The following is a 16,492-nucleotide window of genomic DNA, read 5'->3' on the forward strand; positions in this document are numbered from 1 at the left end:
TGGTCTCTGCCGAATTTCTCAAAGATAAGTTTCCTGGTCGTTTTTTTGTCGCGTATTTACTGTTAATTTGTCATCTCCATGTTTACTGTGTGTTTCTAGTTCGATTTTGTTTTAAAACTTGTGCTAATTGGTGAGTAGTCATTGGAATTTTCATATTGGGTTCTTTGAGGCCTAACCTTTTCCTTGTTTGTGTGCATGATCGTTTTCATTACCTTCAGACTTTTAGTTTTTACGACAATCCCTTTACCACTCTTTCAGTTCCTCCCAATTGTACCCTCTGTTTAATGTCTTGAAATGTTTTTTGTTTTTTAAAATACAAAATATTTCCCTTCTTACCTTACACCTCCTATGACCACATGACTTCCCTTTCCTCCTTTTCTTCCTCCTCCGCCAAAAAAATGATGGTATTCACCATACGCCTTCACAATATTTTCTTCAACCTCTTCCTTTACTCTAACCTTCTCTCAACTAACCTTAAAAAAATATACAAAAAACTGTTTTAAAATGTTTGAACTTTCTCTTTTTTTCCCCACTTGATTTCTCTATTCTTTCATAATTCACTCCTCTTCTTCCTCTTTAAAAGGCCGATTTCAAATCGATCTTTCATACATTCGGTCTCAAAAAATTCCAACTAGTACAGCTCTTCCTTTCTCGATTCTCTTAACTCACCATTATTCCACCCCTCTCCTAATGTTTTTATATGTATCTCTAACTTGGAAATCTCAACAACCCCAGTTTGCAATGACTGCTTGTATTGTGTCAATTGTTCTTTTGTCCATTTTCAGTGCCAATTCACCACCCTCAAATCTACCTCCTCCTAACTCCTCCCTTGTTATACCCCCTTCCTACCCCTGCCATCTTGCCCCTCATGCTCTCTCCTCTCTTAGCACCTCTCCACTGTCCTCCACTATACTAACAGCTCCTCCTCTGGTGTCCCAAACTGTGTGGTTTTCAAACATCTGTGGGCTCCGTTACAACCTAACAGAGAGATAACTCACTCTCTCAATCATGACACTCCTCAACATCTCAAACATGCTCTTTCTTTCCTCTCATCACACCTCCCCCTCTTCCCACCCCCTCAAATCTTGTTCCTCCCCCTGCGCACTCCCATCTTCACCATACCACTACCCAGGCTCATCCGTTCCCTCTCCCCACCTCTCCTCTCTCCCTCCTCCCCCATGGCTGTGTCTGCTCTCATCGTCTCCCCTCCCTCTCAAAGCTTCCCTGTCAACCCTCCCTCTTCCCTGTCAACCCATTACCACCTTGCCTTTTGTCCTCCTCCTCCTCCTCCTCCTCCTCCTCCTCATCCTCCTCATCCTGCCCTCTCCCCTAGCTCTTCTGCAATCTCCTACACACTGTCAACAGCTCTCCCTACCTCCCCCTTTCCTCCCTCTCTTCCCTCGTCTTACTCTCCCCCTCCCCTCTCCTGTACCCAACGTCTCCTCCCCTCTCTTAGCCTTAATGGTGTGGACCTCGAACATCCAGGGCCTTCACTCTAACCTGACATCTCTCCACATAGGTTGCCACTGACAAACCAGACATAACCTGCTTAACAGAAACTTTCCTCCTTGAATATATCTCTAACTCCTTTGTATCTCTCCCTGGTGATTCCCTCCACTGGTATGATGGACCTGAGCCTTGTCCTGGTGGCAGAGTTGTTCTCTTCATCAAAAATTCTATTCCTCACTCCACTTGCACTGCCTTCACTCCACCACACCTCCAGGATGCACCACACCCCCAGGAATACTTCTGGCTACGGCTACCTCTTGTTTATATGTGTGTTGTACCGTACACCAAACAATGATGACTCCATTCACATCTCAGTTACAATGGGTCAACGACATGGACGAACTTCTATCCACTCATCCCAACTCTCTCTTTCTCATATGTGGTCACTTCAGTTGTCATCATGCCAGTTGGCTGGGTGTGGGAACCTCTCTCACCTGTCATGGCTCTTCAGCAAAGGACTTCTGCAACTCATTGGGACTGACACAATCTCTCAACTTCCTGGTACCCCATCTCAGTCAACGGTATATCTTCTGGATTTGATTTTGACCAATTTCTTTGAAAATGTCTGCTGTTCTTCTTCTCCAATCGGTTCATCTGACCATATGCTGGTTAAAGTGGTCATCACTCTGGCCGTAATTACAGAACCACCTCAGCGCTGACGAGTCAGGCATTTCACTGAAGCAGACTGGCAAAGACTTCAAGCAGCCATCAAACTTTTGGACTGCTCTCCCATTTCTACTCTCTCCTGGGACTCAACATCAACTCATCCTGGGAATTCTTTCAAAGAAATTTGCTCTCTCATGCAGATTTATCCCATCTCGTCTTCAGTTGTCATACTCTTCCTCCCACCCAAGGTACACTGAAGCTTGTGGTGAGGCAGTTGCCCTGAAACAACTTGCCTTCACCTCATGGAAGGCAAATCCCATTGAAGGCAATCTCAGTTCCTTCCAAAAAGCTCAGAACAAGTGTTTGTCTACCCTCAGGAGAGCCAGGAAGCAACATCTTTCTCATCTCAACTATGAACCCTCAAACCTGTCTACCTCCTCCAAATCCTGGTGGTGTCTGGTGAAGTCTGTTTCTGGTGCATGTTCCCCCTCCATCCCCTCCCAAATGGCTGCACAGCTGACACGGCCCATGAAAAGGCTGAATGCCTAAAATCTGTGTTTGCCTCAAAATCTTGTGTCCCAAACCCATCGCTTTCTTTACTCACCTTACCCAGTGACACCCAGCTGCTCCTGGAGTCTGTATCATTTTCCCCCGACAAGGTGGAGAGTTCACCATTAAACCTCGACTCTTGTGCTGCAACCCGAACAGACAGCATCAGCCCACGTGTCCTAAAAACCTGCTCCTCTGCTCTTGCTCACCCTCTCTCTGTTCTGTTCACCCTCTCATTTGCTCAAGGTCATCTGCCCTCTTCTTGGAAATCAGCAAACATCACTGCCCTGCATAAAATAGGTGCAAAAGCAGATCCCTGCAACTACACACCAATCAGCCTTCTCCTAATCATCAGCAAGGTTATGGAATCCATCATTGCTTCAGACATTAAATCTTTCTGCTTCTCCAATGGCTCTATCACCAATTTGGATTCATACCAGGTTACTCTACCATGGACATGCTGCTTCTGCTTTTCAAACAATGGATGGAGGTCCCTAATGCCAGACATGAGATCGGAGCCATCTCCCTGGACATATCACAAGCTTTCCATGCAGTCTGGCACCCCTCACTGCTCACCAAACTCTCTTCTTATGGTACACAAGGCAATCAGTACTCATGGCTCGTGGACTACCTCTCCTGTCGTAGTCAACGCGTGGCTCTTCATGGAATTCTCTCATCTTCTCTTCTTGTCCAAGCTGGAGTTCCTCAAGGCAGTGTTCTGGGCCCTGTGCTTTTTCTCATCTTCATCAATGATCTCACCAATTCTGGAAAACCCTCTCTATCTCTTTGCTGATGACTCTATCTTCTGCCGTACCATCTGTCATCCCTCAGATTGGCAGGCAGCAGTCTTTTCACTCTTTGCGTACCTGGATAAAATCACAAAATGGTCCAACACGTGGAACTTGTCTTTCAATCCTGACAAATCTCACACACACACACACACACACACACACACACACACACACACACACACACACACACACACACACACACACACACACTCACACACACACACACACACACACACACACACACACACACACACACACACACACACACACACACACACACACACACACACCCCATGTCTCTCCAAAAGGACCATCTGAAACTCCTCTCCCCCCTCCCCCATCTACTTTCTCAATAATCGTCTTGAAGAAGTTCTTTCACTCAAGCTTTTGGTCTCACCATCTGCTATGATCTTTCCTGGGAAAGCCACATTTTCAAGCTGATCTTCAAAAGCAGTCGCTGATTGGGAATACTCCATCGTGCAACATCCTTCCTTGCCACACCTGATCCCTTAACCACATACAAAGCTTTCATCTGCAGCTTGACAGAGTATTGCTTTCCCCTCTGGTAGAGTATTGCTTTTAGGATCATGGGTATCTCCCGTGATGAAGCTGAGTCAATGGTTCTTTCACTTTCACTGCAGGCGAGTCAGTGGTCTTTCTGTCTTCTCCCGACTCTTCTCCAGCCTTGCACCCCCAGCTCTGTCTGTGCTCTGTCCCTCTAATATTTCTACAGGGTGCTGAAGGTCTGCCAGCAACCCACTTCTGGTGAAACTGCCAAAATCAAGAATCACTGCTCGCCTTCACTCTTTCATTTTTCTTTTTTTCCAGCCTCTCGAACAAACTCCCATACTCTCTTCAATCCCACTCTTCCACTCAGGTGTTCACCACCATCTCATATTTTCCCCCATACAAAACCACGATAATCCACCCCAAACCCACATCCTTCAAATTCCCGGTTTTCATTCCTGAAGGTCCCTGTCTTATCCATCTTGTTTATCCCGGGTACCCTGCCCCATCCCTCTCTCTTCTACAGATCTCCTAATGTCTCGCTGTTCCCTACTGTTATTATGCTTTCCTCTCTTGCCCACTCTTGTCTCCTCCTCCCTTTGTTATATGTTCTGTGTACTAGCTCTTGTATGAGCCTGGACAAAGTGTACCATAAAACAACCCATATTATTATTATTATTATTGTTATTATTGTTAGTGAGGAATTTACTGTGTGTGCTGACGGGCTTGATTAAACTTTACTCATTTTTATTAGACATATGATTCGAATTTTCGGGGTCCCTCATCGTGAATAAAAATCGACCCAAACAAAGCCAATGGAAAACTGACGCAACAAACCCAGGCAGTGTATAATCAGCAGAGGCCTGCGGACTTGATGTCTTACGCCCACCAGAAATCCAAAATGGTAGCCATATTATTTTGGTTGGATGCCATTGTTGGTGGTGTCTGGCAGCTGTCCGATCAATGGGTGCACATTTTGAAAATCGACCCCCCCCCCCCAACAAGAACCACAACAACAACCACACGGAGCTCTTGTAGACCTGCGATACGTCGCAGGTAGAAATTGTGATTTTGGTGTTTGAGGCATGAGGTGTAAAAATGTTTGGATATGTTCCAAAAAAATAATCTTGGTAGGAAATGTGGATCCTTTGTCTTTTATATTATTGAACAAATCCATTATATCATGACTTCTATCTACCTTGTGGTTACACAGGTTACCATGTTGTCACATTTTGGTTGACATATTCTTACTGAAAGTCATGGAATATATGAATTTCTGTGTACAGGACATGTGAACGTAAAAGACTTAAGCACTCATAAACACCATTGATACATTTATTGGTTCCACACAGCTATGCTTCTGTGTGTATGGTGTGTGCAGGGTGCTGCTCTCAGGTTCCTCCCCACGATTGTTCATGATGTTCGTGTTGTTTACGACCTCAACAACTTCAGGTCAGGTTAATTTTGTGATTTTGCTCATCATTGGTTTGGTGTTCGTTTGGGTGTTTTGGATAATGACCAATGACATTTGTGTGTGCGTACGCGCGTGCTTTAAATTTTTTTTTAAAATATCAATATCAGATGCACCTCATTGTTATGGTGAGCATCACCTCAGATAATGTCTCAAACGGTAACACCGCAAAATGAGCAAAGAACAACTGTCCGTCTGCCACCCACACGATTGTTCCTGCTAATGCAAACCATTCAACCAGAAGGCACGTGATGTGATCGGCAGGTAAATTGAAACGTGTGGAGTGTGACAAGCACTCCCCCGATCTCCATTGGCCATGCTTTGGTGTCGGACTATATACAGTGGAGATGGGGGGAGTGCTTGTCACACTCCACATGTTTCCATATATATATATATATATATATATATATATATATATATATATATATATATATATATATATATATATATATATATTTATACATACATACATACACATATACACATGCTGTTAAAATCTCCCCAAACCAATTTTTAAAATTTAATTATATTAAAATTTATCATCTTCAATTGTCATCACGCCAGTTGGCTCGGTGTGGGTACCTCTCTCACCTGCCGTGGCACCTCAGCAAAAGCTTTCTGCGACTCATTGGGACTGACTCAATCGGTCAACTTCCCGACCCGGATCTCAACCAATGGTACTCCATCTCTTCTGGATCTGATTTTGACAAATTTCCCTGACAATATCTGCTGCTCTTCCTTCGCTCCAATTGGTTCTTCTGACCACGTCCTTGTCAAAGTGGACATCTCTCTGGCTGTTATCAGAGAACCACCTCACCGCCGTCGAGTCTGGCATTTCACTCAAGCCGACTGGCAGGGTCTCCGAGCAGCCATCAAACTGACAGACTGGTCTCCTATCACTACTTTCTCAAACATCAACTCATCCTGGGAATTCTTTCAAAGAAACTTGCTCTCCCTCATGCACAGATTTATCCCCTCTCGTGTTCAGTTGTCTTACCCTTCCTCCCGCCCTTGGTTTACTGAAGCTTGTGGCGAGGCAGTTGTCCTGAAACAACTTGCCTTTGCCTCATGGAAAGCAAACCCAACTGAGGGCAATCTCAGTTCTTTCCACAAAGCTCGGAACAAGTGTGTATCTACCCTCAGGAGAGCCAGAAAACAACATCTTTCTCATCTCAAGTCTGAACTCTCAAACCTCTCTCCCTCCTCAAAATCCTGGTGGCGTTTAATCAAATCTGTTTCTGGTGTATGTTCCCCCTCCATCCCCTCCCTTACCTCAAATGGCCGCACTGCTGATTCCACACGTGATAAAGCTGAATGTCTAAACTCGGTGTTTGCAGCTAAATCTTGTGTCCTAAACCCATCACTATCTCTACCCACTTTACCCAGTCGCACCCAACTGTCCCTGGACTCTGTATCCTTTTCTCCTGACAAGGTGGACAGCTTGCTTTCAAACCTCGAGTCAGATTCTGCAACCGGTCCAGACGGCATCAGCCCACGTGTCCTCAAAGCCTGCTCTTCTGCTCTTGCTCACCCTCTCTCTGTTCTATTCACCCTCTCATTTGCCCAAGGTCATCTGCCATCTGCTTGGAAATCTGCTAACATCACTGCCCTGCATAAAAAAGGTGCAAAAACAGATCCCTATAACTACAGACCAATCAGCCTTCTCCCAATCATCAGCAAGGTGATGGAATCCATCATCGCCTCAGTTATGAAATCCTTCCTCTTCTCCAATGGCTTGATTTCCAATAATAAATTTGGTTTCAGACCAGGTCACTCTACCCTGGATATGCTGCTTCTGCTCTCCCATCAATGGATGGAGGTCCTCAATGCCAGACAGGAAATCCGAGCCGTATCCCTGGACATATCACGTGCTTTTGACACAGTCTGGCACCCTGCCCTACTCACCAAACTCTCTTCCCATGGTATTCAAGGCCATCTCCACTCATGGCTCGCAGACTTCCTCTCCTGTCGCAGTCAACGTGTGGCCCTAAATGGAGTTCTTTCATCCCCTCTTCCTGTGCAGGCTGGAGTTCCTCAAGGTAGCGTTCTGGGCCCTGTTCTTTTTCTGGTTTTCATCAATGATCTCTCGGACTCTCTGGAAAATCCTCTATTTCTCTTTGCCGACGACTCCACCCTCTGCCGTACCATCTGTCATCCCTCAGACCGGCAAGCAGCAGCTTCTTCACTCACTGCAGATCTGGATAAAATCACAAACTGGTCCAACATGTGGAACATGTCTTTCAATCCAGACAAATCTCACACTCTCACTATGTCTCTTCGAAAGGACCGTTTACAAAACCCCCCCATCCACTTTCTCAACAATCCTCTGGAAGAAGTCTTTTCTTTCAAGCTTCTAGGTCTCACTATCTGCCATGACCTTTCCTGGGAAAGTCACATTTCCAGCCTCGCCTTAAAAGCCAGTCGCCGACTGGGAATCCTCCGTCGTGCTAAGTCCTTCCTCGGCCCTCTTGAGCTCCTGACCACTTACAAAGCTTTTGTCCGTAGCCTGATGGAGAACTGCTCTCCTCTCTGGGCTGGTGCTCCTGCCTCCCACCTTTCTCGGCTTCACGCTGTCGAAACCAGGGCATTTAAGATCATCGGCATCTCCCGCAATGAAGCTGAGTCTTTGGGCCTCTCACTCAATCACCGCAGGTTGGTCGGTGGTCTTTCTGTCTTCTACCGACTCCTCTCCAGCCTTGCCCCCCCTGCTCTCTCTGCGATTTGTCCCCACCACATTTCCACAGGGCGCTCAAGGTCCGCCAACAACCCCCTTCTGGTAAAACTACCAAAATCACGAATCACTGCTCATCTTCACTCTTTCATTCCTCTTTTTCCCGCCTTTGGAATAAACTTCCTCACTCTATTCTTTCCCATTCTTCCCTCCAGGCTTTCAAAACAGCTGTTCACCACCACCTCTTATCTTCCCCCATCCAAATCCTCGATCTTTTCTACCCCCGATAATCCACCCAAGCCCTCTTCCTTCATTTCTCCTGCTTTCCTTCCTGAAAGTCCCTGAAATGTCCATCTTCTCTTCGCCATGTTCCCCGTCCCATCCCCATCCCTCTCCCTTCCACAGTTCACCTAATGTGTCTGTTCCCCACTGTTTTGTCCCTTCCACTCCCGCCCCTCTTGTCTCATCCCTCCTTGCTGTGAGTTGTGTGTTAGCTCTCATACGAGCCTCGACCAAGGTATACAAAAAAAAAAAAATCTGTCTTTTGTAATTCCTGTGAATAAAATGAACCTCAAATCTCTTCTCCCTTTGAATCATACAATTTATACATCCAAGGAACTGTGTCTAAAACATCACTGATTTTGAAAAGATCATTACTCCACCTCTTTGTATATCCTTTCTCAAAGTGTAATTTCCACCGATGTATTCTTACGATATCTTCAACCTTAAACTTTAGCTTTCTCAGATTCATCTCCTTTTCATATTCTAATTTGGTAAATGTTCCTGTTGGTATTTATTTCAGAGAGGAATGAACTGTATTATTGCAATTATCTACAGTGTTATGAATTAAAGATACCCATTGTTGAGAACCAGAATAGAGTTGAGCAAATATTTTATATAGTCTCTCTTTCAAAGTATGATTAAAATGCTCAATAACAACTTCCTTTCTTTCATTAAAGATGCTATATAGTGTAATACTATTATCTTTAAGAAAACTGATAAATGTTTTATCATAGAACTCTGTTCCCTCATCAGTCCATAACTTTTTTGGTTTTCTTATACTTTAACTAAATATCCTATGAAAGGCTCATATAAGAGAACAACTTTTAAGGATCATTGGTATCTCCTGCGGTGAGGCTGAGTCTTTGGGTCTCTCCCTCTCACAACAGGCAGGTCGGTGGTCTTTCTGTCTTCTGCAGTCTCCTCTCCAGTCTCGCCCCCCCCCACTCTCTCTGCGATGTCTGTCCCCCCCCCCCCCATATGTCCACAGGGCACTCAAGGTCCGCCAACAACCCCCTTCTGGTAAAACTACCAAAATCACTGCTCACCTTCACTCTTTCATTCCTCTTTTTTCCAGCTTCTGGAATAAACTCCCACACTCTCTTCAATCCCACTCCTCCCTCCAGGTCTTCAAAACAGCTGTTCACCACCATTTCTTATCTTCCCCCAACCAAAATCGGAATCTTTTCTACCCCCGTTAATCCACCCCAAACCCACCTCCTTCAAATTCCCTGCTTTCCTTCCTGAAAGTCCCTGTAGTGTCCATCTTGTTTACTCTGTGTTCCCCACCCCATTACTCTCCCTTCCACAGACCTCCTCATTTCTTTATTCTCCACTGTTTTGTGCTTCCCTCTCCCACCCTGCTGTCTCCTGCTCCTTTGTTGCACGTTCTGTGTGTTCGCTCTTATACGAGCTTCAATATTGTATCAAAAATTTTTTTTTTGGTTTGGGGGGATTTTAACGGACTACTGTCACATTTGTTAATGGTATATAAATGATAGCAGCAAGCAATAACCAAACCAGAGAGTGGAGTAAATCACAACCTTGGTATTTAAATGGAAAACAACAAATGTGTTAAATATCAAAAAGGTCTTGCTGAAGAGATAACCAAGACAAGTGTAAATGAAGCACACAGACTGAGGGGTTCAAAAAGATTGCATGGAAATATCAAGAAATCAATCTCAAAATGATGTGTGGGTCGGGAGGATCTCAGAGAACAACAATGAAGGAGGTTTATCATTTCATCTCTGCTCAACGACATTTATACCAAGAACCAAGTTCCAACATATTGTTTGTCAACATTCTTGATGGTGATGAGTGTTATAAGAAAATTAAGCTCTTCCCTAAAATTAGACATAAACAGATATTTATTGGTTCTCTCTTTGAGTTTAATGTAAAGATGTCAGTATGATAGATAATAAAGATGTTAGAGTATGACGAGCGTCTCCTCTCTCGTACTCACACACAGATATCTATTGGTTCTCTTTGAGTTTAAAGACCTAATATGTCAATGATTCAATTGGTGGAAGGATTCAATAATTGGTTAGAGGTAACATCTTTACTCCTTACTTGAAAGTGGGAGAAAAAGATGTTTTTTTTTTTTGGAGTGGTCAAATATTTTTTTCCTTTTCCCTATTCACTTACATGTACAATGAGGGGGCGGTGTACTCTATCTCGCAGCCAACGTTCTTGTACTATACTCCCATGCACTTCCTCCTAAATACTGTGACAGACCACTGAGCTGTTGAGTCTTCACGATAAATGCATTTATTTGTTTCCTCCTGCATCCTAAAACATAGAAGAAAACCTTTAGCCAGCAACAGGTCATGTGGCCCCTCACTCATGTCTGTGGCTTGTCCAATCCCATTAACCTCATTTCTACATTTACTTCTCTTCGATGTAGTTCAATCACATTTTACTATTCACTTGATATCACATCATATTCCCATCCCTGTTTTGTATTGGACTCGTATTGAAGCCCATGGACGGACGTAAGCAGAGTTGATCCCTGTTAATATATGGATGGGACACCTCCATGTAATGTTTGGTTTTATAGGCTGAGGGAACGCAGAACAGTCCATGGTTGATTATGTGCTCACCTTTGAGCTGTCCACCTCTATTTCTTTTCCATGTGGAGTCAATATTCATCCAGACTGTTGTCCTGGTGCACTGTTCGGAGGTTGTCATTGCATCACAAAGCATGCTGTCCTATAGATGGGGATCTAAAGGCCAGCTGTCCCATCTGTATCTTTTACTGTCCTGAAGGTTCGATTGCACACCCTTTTAAAAATGGCAATCTAATGTGTTTTGGAAACCGAGCAAAATTCCCTCCTCGGCATTGTCGATGGTTGTCATTTTGTTCAGTTAGTGTGAGTGCTGGGACTTGGACATGGCACAGACATGATGGATGACGTGAACTTTATCCCTGCTTTAACACCTCCCACCACTTCACCTCTCCTTACTCTGCTATGGTAATTGCGTTGCAGCATTTTGTTCAAAGACTTCATTAATAACATTCCGAAGGAGCGCCTGACCAAGCAGAAGTTGGGCTGCATGACCGATATCGTACAAGGAGACCTTTTCCTTGAGGAAGGTGTGTTGATCTCGAATTACCCGAGTCATGGCTTTGTTTGTATTTTTTTCCATCTCTCACGACCCCAGCAACGACATGTACCACTATTCTTTCGAACAGGATCGAGGCTCATGGAAGAGCATGTTATTTCTGACAGTGGGCCAATCATTGAGAATGAATGACCAGGAAATAGGAGAGGGAGGAGGGGAGGAAACTGAAACAAGCAAGTAAGGTGGTTGGGTTAGGAAAGGTTAATGTGGGCGAACAAAGATCATGGGTCAGAATTTAGGGTGACAAGAGATTATGGTGCACTGCTTGATTGAATCCCTGGAGAGGAGAGTAAGACATAACAGCCTCTCGACGGTGGTTCCATAGATAGGAGAAGCATTCATTGCAATAGAACTGATTTCTGTGCCATCTCGTCAATTATTTTCTCCTTTCTTCACTTCATACTACACCTGTTGAGCACAGGCCGTAATGTTTGATTCATCTGGCCATTCTGCGTGGAAACCCCCCCCCCCCATTAAATCCTGCAGGTTGCTGCACTGTACTGAAGTGTTTGTTTACACAACTAAGAGAGGAACACACTTTGACGACATTCGTTTTATTAAACCCTTTTGGTATTGATCATTAATAAATCATCATTTCCAAAATGATCTTGTTGAGCCATGAGGGTATGTGCTCTTCCCTTGAACCTATGCTTTGTGCAGATTGCCGGGACGTTCTGCTTCCCCTCATGACGCACCAGTTGAAGACGTATCTGGAGTCCATGGTCGAACTCGAGCCCTCTGTGCAGCTGCTGAGCACTATCCTGCTCACCTTAAACCAGGATAGTGCGGTGAGTCCTTTTTGTTTGTGGCCATGACGTGTGTTGGGTGAAAGTACGTGGGCATGGTGTCAGTGCTGTGTGTCAAATCACAAAATTGACAAGTTTATTCATTATTCGATGCTCTTCTTGGTGACAAGGCAACATTGTTGTTCATTTTTATGTTGAAGACATGGTTTTAATGAACAGCTTTTGAAATAATGTAATCCGCCCCAGAATGCTCGGTGCGCATGTGCAGAAACACCAGGAAAAGCGATCCCCGAAATACCAGGAAGTATTGTGTGAGCGAGATAAGAATTGTCACCGGAAATGGCTCAGAGCTTCTAAAATAAGCTGAAAATACTTGGTGAAGTACCTGAGATAAAGGACTGTGCCTCCTGCTCATATGATAACGGGCACTTGCTCGTACTCCAAACTCCCAACCATATGGGTCTGTGCAAGGCCCAAGTGGATGGGTGTGTGCGACACATACCTCTGGATTGCTACCAGTGATTGGACTGTATCTGGATTAGGTGCTTCTGAACACCGATGAACATATCTGGGGCTTGTGAAAGTTTAAAATGATGACAAGTTGGGGTAGGAGGGGGTAGGTGGGAGCTGTGAGGGCTGTTATAAATACATTGATTGTTCAGTTCTGGGCCACAAGAGAAATCACACAAGATTTTTGCATCTATTGTTGAAAGGAAAATGGGAAAGTTTCAAGGAGCAAATGTGTATAGTGCAGAATACGTACATTCCAATGAGGTATTCATTAGATATGAGCAAATACAGCCCGTCAGTTCACTGATGGAGATATCTGGGGGAGGGAAGGCAGGGGAGAGAGAGAGGGGGGAGGCAGGGGAGAGAGAGGGGGAGGCAAGGGGAGAGAGAGGGAGGTGGGGGGAGAGAGGCAGAGAGGGAGGTGGGGGGAGAGAGGGAGAGAGGCAGAGAGGGAGAGAGGCAGAGAGGGAGAGAGGCAGAGAGGGAGAGAGGCAGAGAGGGAGAGAGGCAGAGAGGGAGAGAGGCAGAGAGGGAGAGAGGCAGAGAGGGAGAGAGACAGAGAGGGAGAGAGGAAGAGAGAGGCAGAGAGGGAGAGAGGCAGAGAGAGAGAGAGGGAGAGGGCAGATAGAGAGAGGGAAGAGGGCAGAGAGGGAGAGAGGCAGAGAGGGAGAGGGGCAGAAAGAGAGAGGGAGAGGGGCAAAGAGAGAGAGAGGGAGAGGGGCAGAAAGAGAGAGGGAGAGGGGCAGAAAGAGAGAGGGAGAGGGGCAAAGAGAGAGAGAGGGAGAGGGGCAAAGAGAGAGAGAGGGAGAGTGGCAGAGAGGGAGAGAGGCAGAGAGGCAGAGAGGCAGAGAGAGAGGCAGAGAGGCAGAGAGAGAGGCAGAGAGGCAGAGAGAGAGGCAGAGAGGCAGAGAGAGAGGCAGAGAGGCAGAGAGAGAGGCAGAGAGGCAGAGAGAGAGGCAGAGAGGCAGAGAGAGAGGCAGAGAGGCAGAGAGAGAGGCAGAGAGGCAGAGAGAGAGGCAGAGAGGCAGAGAGAGAGGCAGAGAGAGAGGCAGAGAGGCAGAGAGAGAGGCAGAGAGGCAGAGAGAGAGAGAGGCAGAGAGGCAGAGAGAGAGGCAGAGAGGCAGAGAGAGAGGCAGAGAGGCAGAGAGAGAGAGGCAGAGAGGCAGAGAGAGAGGCAGAGAGGCAGAGAGAGAGGCAGAGAGGCAGAGAGAGAGGCAGAGAGGCAGAGAGAGAGGCAGAGAGGCAGAGAGAGAGAGGCAGAGAGAGAGAGGCAGAGAGGCAGAGAGAGAGAGAGGCAGAGAGGCAGAGAGAGAGAGGCAGAGAGGCAGAGAGAGAGGCAGAGAGAGAGGCAGAGAGAGAGAGGCAGAGAGAGGCAGAGAGAGGCAGAGAGAGGCAGAGAGAGGCAGAGAGAGAGAGAGAGAGAGGCAGAGAGAGGCAGAGAGAGGCAGAGAGAGGCAGAGAGAGAGAGAGAGGCAGAGAGAGAGAGAGGCAGAGAGAGAGAGGCAGAGAGAGAGAGAGAGAGAGAGAGAGAGGAAGAGAGAAGAGAGAGAGAAGAGAGAGAGAAGAGAGAGAGAAGAGAGAGAGAAGAGAGAGAGAGGAGAGAGAGAGGAGAGAGAGAGAAGAGAGAGAGAGAAGAGAGAGAGAAGAGAGAGAGAGAAGAGAGAGAGAAAAGAGAGATAAAGACAGAGGTAGGACTGGAGTTAGATTTATATCAGTATCAGAATAAGCAGAGACTAATTAAGAAAATAACTTGGCAAGCAGAAAGACAGTATGAGAAGGGCATGACTAAGAATATTAAACATAATAGTAAGGCATTCTTTATAATATCAATACAACCCATCACTCCGCTGACGGGAATATGAAGAGGAAGGGGGGGGAAGCAAAGAGGGGATGAGGAAGGAGGAGCGATGAATGGGGGGAGAGCGACTGGGGCATTCCATGTCAAGTGTAGACATTTTTCAGCGAAATTTTGACACGTCGTCTCAGACTTCACTCCTTTTTTTGTGCAAGTGTTTGTATCCACGGTAAAACATTATAGGTCAATTTTCAGACCTGGGGGCCCATTTAGCTCCCCCCCCAAAAATTTGGGTGCCCCCGGTTGACCCACAATCTTCCAGTGGCCATATCACAAGTTGTAGTGGTCCGATTTGGATGATCTTGGTTTCCAAATGCTCGTAAAAGCGAGATCTTTCGAATCGCGTCAAGTAAAATCACTCCGAAACAGTAATTCAAAAAGTTATAGTTCGGGGTGCCCTTTGACCTTGGGCCCCGCCCCCCATCCAAACCGATGATCCCGATTTTTTTTCGTGTGAGAATACCCCCTTCATATACTCCAACACCTCAGCATGAATTAAAATGGGATCTCAATGGGTTCAAGTGTGATGATGGTTTTATTGTTCGGGGTCGACATATCACTAATTCTTGATTCGACATGGGGTGACGTTTGCCATCATCGTTCAATGACGTCACCTGCTGGCAGGCGACTTTATGTCTGAAATTGACAATCATCATCTCTGGACTATTATATATATATATATATATATATATATATATATATATATATATATATATATATATATATATATATATATATATATATATATATATATATATATATATCTTATTCTTCTTTCGGCTGCTCCCGTGAGGGGTCGCCACAGCGGATCAACCCTATGATCCGCATAGTGATTTGGCACATGTTTTACGCCGGATGCCCTTCCTGACGCAACCCTGGTCGCCTCTTACGACACAGGGATATGGTACACCTATTTTAACCGGGGTATACACCGGCCCAGTACACTGGTACTCATTTCGCCGACCTCGGAAGGATGACAGGCTGAGTCAACCCCTGGTGTATTAATTTAGTGGCCCAACGGGGCTTGAACTCAGGACCTTTTGGATCCCAAGCCGCTGCCCTAACCACTGTGCCAACACCAGGATATATATATATATATATATGTAGATATATTATGTATATATATATATATATATATATATATATATATATATATATATATATATATCTCTTCTCTCATATATATATATATATATATATATATATATATATATATATATATATATATATAGTTATCATTAATCTATAACCCGCTTTTAACTAGGGAACTACGGATACGGGTTTTGAAGGAAACCCTAGCGAGATAATCCTTAGACCTGGACGACATGCAGACAAGACACGGAGTACTTTGTGATGCCTCATGGACAAGAGAAAAAGTGTCGAAGGCACGATTGCGGCTCGTGACAAGCCAATGTTGTCAGATTTTAGCACCCAAGCTCGAGCATGCAGCGTGGCAAGATGGCGCTCGTACTCCTATCGGCATTGCTTGCGCATGCCGCGTGGAAAGATAGTGGTTACGGCCTCCTTTTGTCGCACCGCTCACGCACCAGCCTCAGCGCGTTAAGCCCCCGTAAGGTCGACGGCACAGAAGAGAAAGATCTATGGTGTGTTCCAGCTGGTTTCTCACAAGGTCCAGAATGCGAATCCAGGCCTGGCCCATACACCAGACTAGGCCAATCCCGGTGTTGGGCTCCGCAGGCGGATCGATGGGATGAAAGACATGTCGAGCCGTGCAGGGAGTCAGGACAGTCAGAGGCTCCATGACTGGACTCAGGATGAACCTGTGGATGACCTCAGGCTGGATCCATAACCGAGGAGGAATAGCCGACCAAACCACTCCTCATGAAGCAGATCACAGACTCCACTGGGCAGTTC

The 16,492-nt window shown here is 45.6% G+C and overlaps 1 protein-coding gene across 3 annotated transcripts in view; it reads left to right on the plus strand.

Moving 5' to 3' along the window:
• Positions 1-16,492, plus strand: part of LOC147016229 (dedicator of cytokinesis protein 1-like) — a 235,709-nt gene that overhangs the window by 110,446 nt on the left and 108,771 nt on the right. For all 3 annotated transcript variants that reach the window (XM_085849067.1, XM_085849068.1, XM_085849069.1), the window contains 3 exons: positions 5,344-5,414; positions 11,371-11,477; positions 12,167-12,294. In XM_085849067.1, the coding sequence (XP_085705193.1) occupies positions 5,344-5,414; positions 11,371-11,477; positions 12,167-12,294 (306 nt within the window). The remainder of the gene's footprint in view (positions 1-5,343; positions 5,415-11,370; positions 11,478-12,166; positions 12,295-16,492) is intronic.

This window comes from Eptatretus burgeri, chromosome 12 (genome assembly GCF_056783735.1).
Source record: "Eptatretus burgeri isolate ZD-2024b chromosome 12, Ebu_testis_v1, whole genome shotgun sequence".
Lineage (NCBI taxonomy): Eukaryota > Metazoa > Chordata > Myxini > Myxiniformes > Myxinidae > Eptatretus > Eptatretus burgeri.